General features: G+C 59.3%; 1 protein-coding gene across 2 annotated transcripts in view; it reads left to right on the forward strand.

Annotated features, from left to right (window-relative positions):
- The window catches only part of FA2H (fatty acid 2-hydroxylase), a 30,244-nt gene that overhangs the window by 20,454 nt on the left and 1,020 nt on the right, over positions 1-8,770 (forward strand). Inside the window, exons 4-8 of one of the 2 annotated variants that reach the window (XR_001414017.1) lie at positions 2,532-2,674; positions 2,769-2,875; positions 4,542-4,714; positions 5,748-6,000; positions 7,343-7,477. Coding sequence is in view for 1 of the 2 variants with exons in the window: in XM_014960750.1 (XP_014816236.1) it covers positions 2,532-2,674; positions 2,769-2,875; positions 4,542-4,714; positions 5,748-6,000; positions 7,343-7,422 (756 nt within the window). In the remaining variant the exon portion in view is untranslated. Of the gene's footprint in view, positions 1-2,531; positions 2,675-2,768; positions 2,876-4,541; positions 4,715-5,747; positions 6,001-7,342; positions 8,224-8,770 lie in introns of those variants that run through there. The other variant, XM_014960750.1, reaches the window with a different exon arrangement.

Below are 8,770 nucleotides of genomic sequence, written 5' to 3' on the forward strand. Positions count from 1 at the left end.
CTCCCCTCTTCCCTGCATCCCTGGCTTTCTGCTGGCCCGCTGGGATGCGGGAGGGATGGGAGCTGATCCGGCTGCTCCTGCCCTTTCTCCCGGAGCAGCCGGCATCGCTCCGGCTTTATTGCCCAGGCGCAGCCGCGCTGGGAGGCTCCCACGTGGGTGGAGATGGCTTTCTCTGACAGCGGCTGTGCCCTTCGAGCGGGACGTGTTGCCAAAGCCACACCTTGCTTCATTTATTTATTTATTTATTTATTGCCTTGCTTTATTATTTTATTATTTTTTTCCTCCTTTTTTTGCCTCTTGACCGAGTGCTGGTAACGAGCACTAAGGGATCCCCCAGCCCGGGGCAGGGTGGTCCCCGTGTGGTCCCCATGTGGTCAGGGTGGTCCCCTCCTCGCCCAAGCTCCTCTCTGAGCACACCCCCGGGGAAGCAGGGATTTGTTCCCCAAGGTGCCTTTGGACACCGTCCCTGCCCTCTGCACCACCCCCCGGCCCCCGTGCCTTTTTTTTTTTTATCTCTCTTGCACACCAGCGCGCTTTTATCTTGCTGAACTATTTTTATGGGGTTTTTCTTTGAGCTTGAGAACTTTCACCTTTCACCCCCCCTCCCCATCTTAATATTTCGCCACCAAAAGCCAATCTGCCACCCCAAAGTGACCTCTTTGCCATAACTTTTCCCCAAAAAGAGGGTGTCTCCATCCCCGTCCCACACACCTGCTGCCAGGTGGGGTTGGTTTTCCACCCCCCGGGTGATCACCCCCATCCCTGCCTAAAATACCCACCTCAGCTCCTTGCCCTGAAATGCCCCAACCCGAGCTGCTTCCCCTCTCGGTGGCAGGGCCGGGGGGTGCCGGGGTTGCCGTGCCGGGGTGCGGGGTGGCTGACGGAGAGGTGCCAGGCTCGGGGCCCGGCTGGGTGATCACCCCCATCCCTACCTAAAATACCCACCTCTGCTCCTTGCCCTGAAATGCCCCGACCCGAGCTGCCTCCCCCCTGGGTGGCAGGGCCGGGGGGTGCCGGGGTTGCCGTGCCGGGGTGCGGGGTGGCCGATGGCGAGGTGCCAGGCTCGGGGCCCGGCTGGGCGAGCGCGGTTTCTGTCCCGGGGGCAGGGCTGTGACCGAGAAACCACCTCACCCGGCCGGGCCGGCAGCAGACGTGTCCGGGGACGCTGAGCAGAGGGTGGTGCTGCCGGTTGGGTCTCTCTTCATTTTTGTCCCAGGCGGACGTGGGGTCCCTCCGTGCTCTTGAAGCCACCCACTGGAGCGGTGGCTTGGGTTCCCACCCCGTTTTCCCTGCTCCTCAGCCTTTTCTGCTTCTCTCCTCGCTGCCCAAAGGAGAAAAAGCCCTTGGGCTGGGGCAATGCCACGGTGATGGGCTCTGTGTCCTACTAGTGGCTTGCTGGCATGGGTAGCGAGCAGGGGGTATGGTTGCCCACTATCTTATCTTGGCAGCTCCTGGGGGACACGAAAAAGCCTTGGTTATCAGGGCCTGAGGCTGTGCCAGGTCTGGGTACAGCTGCCTTCACCTTGAAACCCCAGCAGGTACCCGTTGGCACGGGGGTGAGTTGGGGCTGCTTGGGGTAAGAAGGTCATGGGAAGGAGTTTGCAGCCCCAAATCCTGCAGATGCGACGCAGCTTTGTGCCCTATACCGGGGTGGTGTGTGGGTCCCATGGGGGTCAAACTACTGTCTTGCTTCCCCAGGACCTGGTGGACTGGGTGGTGTGTGGGTCCCATGGGGGTCAAACCACTGTCTTGCTCCCCCAGGACCTGGTGGACCAGGCGGCGTGTGGGTCCCTTGGGGGTCAAACTTCTGTCTTGCTCCCTCAACACCTGGTGGACCGAGTGGTGTGTGGGTCCCGTGGGGGTCAAACGACTGTCTTGCTCCCCCAGGACCTGGTGGACCACGTGGTGTGTGGGTCCCTTGGGGGTCAAACCACTGTCTTGCTCCCCCAGGATCTGGTGGTGTGTGGGTCCCTTGGGGGTCAAGCTACTGTATTGCTCCCCCAGGACCTGGTGGTGTGTGGGTCCCATGGGGGTCAAACTACTGTCTTGCTTCCCCAGGACCTGGTGGACTGGGTGGTGTGTGGGTCCCATGGGGGTCAAACCACTGTCTTGCTCCCCCAGGACCTGGTGGACCGGGTGGTGTGTGGGTCCCGTGGGGGTCAAACCACTGTCTTGCTCCCCCAGGACCTGGTGGACCAGGTGGTGTGTGGGTCCTTTTGGGGTCAAATCTCTGTCTTGCTCCCCCAGGACCTGGTGGACCGGGTGGTGTGTGGGTCCCGTGGGGGTCAAACCACTGTCTTGCTCCCCCAGGACCTGGTGGACCAGGTGGTGTGTGGGTCCTTTTGGGGTCAAATCTCTGTCTTGCTCCCCCAGGACCAGGCGGTGTGTGGGTTCCTTGGGGGTCAAACCACTGTCTTGCTCCCCCAGGACCTGGTGGACTGGGTCGTTTGGGGGTCAAACCACTGTCTTGCTCCCCCAGGACCTGGTAGACTGGGTTGTTTGGGGGTCAAACCACTGTCTTGCTCCCCCAGGACCTGGTGGACTGGCGGAAGCCCTTGCTGTGGCAAGTGGGCTACCTGGGGGAGAAGTATGACGAGTGGGTTCACCAGCCCGTGGATCGACCCATCCGCCTCTTCCACTCGGATATCCTCGAGTACCTCTCCAAGACGGCGTGGTGAGCCCCCGGGGGTCTGCACCGTGCCCTGGAGGGGTTGGGGGCGGGGGGGGAGCTGGCTTGAATTCTCTCTGACATCTCTTCTGCCCCGCAGGTACGTGGTGTTCATCGTGTGGGCTCCCGTGGTGCTCTATCTCAGCTGGGTCAGCTACACCTCCCTCGCCCAGGGCAACACCAGGCTCTTCTCCTCCTTCACCACAGGTAGGAGCGGTGGAGGAGCCTTTGGGTTCAGCTCAGTCCCCCCCGCATCGTGGCCGGGGACAGCAGGGAGACCTCTGCATCCCTTCCCCACCCCTCCATCAGTGCATGCTCACCGTGAGCCACCTGCAAGAGCTTCAGGCGAGCCCTCCATCCCCATGGCCACCATCATGTCCCCTGCGTGATGCCACCTGCGCTGCTCCAAACCCTGAGCTTGCCCACCTCCGTCCTCTCCTCTCACCCACCCAATTCGGTCCCCCAGGAGGGAGGGAGGGATGGATGGATGGAGACAGGGAATGGCCCCGGGGTGCAGCCCTCTCCCTCTGGTTTCTCCATCCCCAAAAACGATCCCAGCCGGCGCTGGGGTGCGTGTCACCCCCCGCTGCCACCCACCCTGGGACCGGGCTGGTGGCCGCTGGCGTGGCGGGCGAACAAACCCGGCTCTCAGCGCCGCCGGCATCACACAGAGCAGGGCTTGTTCGCCCAGAGCCTCTGCCCCTGAATCTCCCACTGTCTGCTCCCCCGGGAATAACAAGCCGGGCAGCCTGTCTTCTTTGTTGTGCTTTTTTTTTTTTTTTAATTTTTTTGTTGCCTTTTTTTTGCTGGGCTCCCTATTTTTTTTTTTATTTTTTTTTTGCAAGGTGCCACCCTGTGCCAGCTGTGCCCGGCTGCGGGGTGGAGCGCCTGTTGCACCCTCCTCCTTGGGGCATTCGGCACCTTGCTGCCAAAGGATTATTTCTATTTTCCCCCCCCCCCTCCACCCCCAAAAAAAAATTAATCTGCTGGGTGGAGGTGGGGGTGGAGGATCTGAATTCTGCTAGCGAGGACGCAGGGCTGGCAGCTGGCTCTGAAAGGAGGAGGTGGCTGAGAAATGCTCTGCGGGGGAAAGTGCCCAACAAACCTATTCTTTTTATTCCCCCCCCCCCAACATAAAAAATACACAATGCCAGCAACGCACTTTGAACTGTCACGAGTTCTGCCTGCGCAGATAAGGTCCCCCTTGCCTTCTTCTGTCGGGCAAAGCAGCTTTGTAAGGACACGGCCAGGTCCCCGTTGGCATCTGGGATGCAGGGGAAACCCCCCCCTCGCCGGCTCCTTGCGGCAGCGAGAATTTCACTGAATTTCACTGAATTTTAGAGTTGGAAGGGACCATAGAGATCATCTAGTCCAACTCCCCTGCTGAAGCAGGATTGCCCAGAGCTAGAGCATGTTACTCAGGAGCATCCAGGCGGGTCTTGAAAATCTCCAAGGAAGGGGACTCCACACCCTCCCTGGGCAGCCTCTTCCAGGGCTCTGCCACCCTCACTGTGAAGAAGTTTCTCCTCATATTTGAGTGGAACCTCTTCTGTTCCAGCTTGTGCCCGTTGCCCCTCGTCCTGTCACTGGGAACCACTGAAAAGAGTCTGGCTCCCTCCTCCTTCAACCCACCCTTGAGATACTTGTCAGCATTGATAAGGTCTCCCCTCAGCCATAAAGAGTGTAAATTAATGGGAATAGAAGGGAAAATGTGGTTTGGAGAGATGCTTGGGGAAAGCAGGTCCTTGGGGAAGCTCGGGGCAGGAGGATGAGAGGGTGGGAGAGCTGAGCGTGGCCCCGATGATGGCGATGGGTAAGAGCAGCTGCCCCTCTCTCCTGACCTGCCGACCGCTGCCCCTTCTTCCCGGCGCAGAGTACTCCATCCCCGTCCACAAATACTACTTCCCCTTCATCTTCCTCCTGGGGATGTTCCTGTGGTCCCTGCTCGAGTACCTCATCCACCGCTTCGTCTTCCACATGAAGCCGCCCGCCAGCAACTACTATCTGATCACGCTGCACTTCTTGCTGCACGGGCAGCATCACAAGGTGCGTCGCAGCCCACGCCTCCCTCGGGGCCGTGGGAACCGCTGCCCTTTGCTCAGGCGGAGCCCGTCCCTGCGTGTTCAACGTGACTCGGTGGCATCTTCGCCCCGAGCCCTTACCCAATACCGGGGAGGGCTGCAAGACGGGCTTTTGGAGGAGCCCGGAGTCAAACCTGCGAGCTCCGGTTGGTTGGGCCAAGGGGGAAGACTTGGGGAAAAAAACCAAACCAAAACAAAACCATGGGCTCCCTCTAGCTTCACTGGAGGAAACGTTCCCCTGTGAAGCTCGGGGACCTGCCAGCCAAAGCCACCTGGTCACCTCGGTGTTGTGGGCAAGGGGCTGGTCTTGCTGCTGGGGAGGGTTTCTCGGTGTTGGTTTTTCCCAAATGGGTGTCCCCGCTCGCAGAATGGTTTGGGTTGGAAGGGACCTTTAAAGGTCATCTAGTCCCACCCCCCTGCAACGTGCAGGGACATAGAATCATAGAATCCCATGGGGTTGGAATGTGCAGGGACATAGAATGACATGGGGTTGAAAGGGACCTCTGGAGATCATCTAGTCCAACCCCCTGCCAGAGCAGGGCCACCCAGAGCAGGTCCCACAGGAACGTGTCCAGGTGGGCTTTGAATGTCTCCAGAGAAGGAGACTCCACCACCTCCCTGGGCAGCCTCTGCCAGGGCTCTGCCACCCTCACAGCAAAGAAGTTCCTCCTCATGTTTAGGTGGAACTTCTTATACTCAAGTTTGTGCCCATTTCCTCTTGTCCTGTCCCTGGGCACCACTGAAAAAAGACCAGTCCCAGCCTCCTGACACCCTCCCTTAGGTATTTGTATGCATATCTTCAACTAGACCTCATCACTAGAGTGATGAGGTCACTCAGAGCCTCATCAAGCCTGACCTTGAACCCCTCCAGGGATGGGGGACTCTCTGGGCAACCTGGGCCAGGGTTTCACCACCCCTTGCAGGGGTGTTCTTGGGGGCTGGGGGGGACGTGGAGTGAGTGAGGAGCTGCCTGTCCCACTGTCCTTCTCTGCTTCCAGTCTCCCTTTGACAGCTCCCGCCTGGTCTTCCCTCCCGTGCCAGCCTCGCTGGTGATGGGCTTCTTCTACGGCATCCTGAAGCTCATGCTGCCCGAGGTGCTGGGGCTCTCGGTGTTCGTCGGGGGGCTCTGCGGCTACGTCATCTACGACATGATGCACTATTACCTCCACTACGGCTCGCCAAAGAAGGGCACCTACCTGTATGGACTGAAGGCTTATCATGTCAAGCACCACTTTGAACACCAAAAATCAGGTAATGCTGCCTTTTTCCACCACCCCTCGCATGCCGGTGGGGGGCAAGGGCTGTCGGAGCCCAGCCTGCCCACGCGTGGGCAGCTGATGCTCTGAAATATTTGGGATTTGGGGAAACCCAAGAGCCGTGTTGCTGGGGAAGACACGTACCACTTGCCGTAGCCCCCCAGGGTTGAGAATCATAGAATCCCATGTGGTTGGAAGGGACCTCTGGAGATCATCCAGTCCAACCCCCTGCCAAAGCAGGGCCACCCAGAGCAGGTCCCACAGGAATGTGCACAGGAGGGTTTGGAATGTCTCCAGAGAAGGAGACTCCACCACCTCCCTGGGCAGCCTCTGCCAGGGCTCTGCCACCCTCACAGCAAAGAAGTTCCTCCTCATCTTTAGGTGGAACTTCTTACATTCAAGTTTGTGCCCATTTCCTCTTGTCCTGTCCCTGGGCACCACTGAAAAAAGACCGGCCCCGTCCTCTTGAGACCCTCCCTTTAAGTATTTAGAAGCATTGATCAGATCCCCCCTCAGCCTTCTCTTCTCCAGACTCAAAAGACCCAAGTCCCTCAGCCTCTCCTCAGAAGGGAGATGCTCCAGGCCCCTCACCATCTCTGTAGCCTCTGCTGTCCCCTCTCCAGCAGTTCCCTGTCCTTCTGGAACTGGGGAGCCCAGAACTGGTCCCAGTGCTCCAGATGGGGTCTCACCAGGGCAGAGCAGAGGGGCAGGATGACCTCCATCCACCTGGGGGGCTGGTGCAGTGGTGGGGCGAAGGCAGCAGTCCAACCTCGCCAGCGGGCATCAGTGCCACCCCGGGGATGCCAGGGCGGAGGTAGAACCCCCCCCTCCAGGGGTGGCACCAGGATGTGGGTTCCCCGGGGCAGCATCTCCTCCTGCTGGGGAGGGAGGCGTTGGCGGAGACGGGGTGAGGCCCTGGGGTTCCCCAGTTCCGCCCCACACCTTCCCCAGCCCCGGTGCTTGCTCAACCTGCCCTTTGCCCGGTTTCCTAGGAGAAAACGCCCCGTCCCGATAAGCCGGGGCTGGTGGCATGGCCCAGCCAGCTCCTTCTGCTCCCTCTGCTGTTCCTCCTCACCTTCTCCTCGCCCTTCCTCCCTCCCTGAAACATGAGCGCTCCTTCCTCACCAGCCTCTCTGGGGAGGGGGACCACCTGGCCCTGGTGTCACTGTCAGCCTCATGTCACCTTCAGGTGACATCCCATCCCAGTTACCTGCCCCTCGTGCCCGCTGCTCCCAGCCCTTCTTGGCAATGGTGGCCCCAGCTTGGTTAATGTGGAGGGTTGTGCTGTCCCCGGTGGCATCCCGGTGACGGCGGTGCCCCTTCTCCCCTCCCCACAGGCTTTGGCATCAGCACCCGCTTTTGGGATCACCCCTTCCGGACGCTCATCCCTGAGGAGACCTTCGAGAAGGAGGATTGACGGTCCCAGCGCGGCGCCCGGTTGCCAGCTCCATCCCTCCCTAGCCCTCCTGGAGGCCGGCTGGCCCACCACCCAACTCCTCCACCTTCCTGGGGGCTGTGGCCACACACCAGAGCATCCCCGTGGTCCAGCTGTGGTGCTCCATGGGGGATTGGGGATGGAGGGCTGGGGGGGGGCGAGGATGTGGGGAAAGGGGAAGGAGGCGGTTGCGGGGCTCCCTGGGAGGGGGTCCTGCCCCTTCCTCGCCGCCCTCCCGCTCCAGGACACGGATGCACGGGCAGGTCTGCTGCCTGAGAGATGAAGTGCCTAATGTCCTCCTCCTCCACCCCAGCACCTCACCAGAGCCCCCCTCCACCCCAAGTCCCTGGACACCCACCCTGGGGTGCCCAACATGCTGCAGTTAACCTTGTCATCTAACTCATGCCGAGGGGCTTCCATATTCCGGGTCCTTCTCCCGGCCCCGAAACCAGCACAGGGTTTTCTCCACCTGCAGCCCTTGGGGTGGGGGTCCCCATGGGTCTGGATTTTTGCCTTATTCTAACCGGTGCCCCCGTATCTTTCTGCCAGATTCGTCAAGTTCACGGTTTTTTGTAGACAGTGACTACTTGAAACTCAACATCCAATGAAACAGAATTGCTACGAGATGCCTTTTTTTTTTTTTTTGCTGATCCTGTGATTATTATTATATTTTTTTTTTTCTAATGTTTACTGCTGATATTTAAAGGTTCGGAATAAAGTTATATATAAAAAGTGTAGACACTACAATTGTAAATAAACTGTATATTTTGAAAAAAAAAAAAAATAAAGCCTTTTTAAAAGGGTCTGGCAAATGTATCCCTCGGGGCTGCTCTCATATTCTCCTACCTTCGGTGCATCCCTTCCTGGGTGCCACAGTACTTTGTGGTCACCTTTCTTGGCTTCCCAAGCTGATGAAATCCTCGCTGTTGACCACAGCGGTGACCAGAGACAGACACTCTTCGCAGGCTGGAACCACAGCAGACCTGCGTGACCCTCCCTGGGTTTTCAGTAAATTTCTCCAAAGTTGGGCAACGGCGTAACGTGCTGCCCCAACACTTCTCCAAATTGGCCTGACGAAGCCGGCCGCAGAGTTTCCTGCACTCCCGGCAGAGGTCAAGCGCCGTTTCCAGCACTTCCTTTGATGGCGGGGGGTCAGGGGGGGGTCCTGGGGTTGTGGGGATGGGGAAGGGATGTGCTGGTGTGGGAGAGGGTCCTCCTGCCCAGCACTAAGCTGATGCCCAGGGTGTGACAGAGCCCTGGGAGAGCCTTGCCGCTGCTGGTGGCACAGCAAGAAGGGGTCGGGGCGCTCAAAATAGCATCAAGCGTCAAC

This window comes from Calidris pugnax, unplaced genomic scaffold, assembly GCF_001431845.1.
Source record: "Calidris pugnax isolate Ruff unplaced genomic scaffold, ASM143184v1 scaffold347, whole genome shotgun sequence".
NCBI lineage: Eukaryota > Metazoa > Chordata > Aves > Charadriiformes > Scolopacidae > Calidris > Calidris pugnax.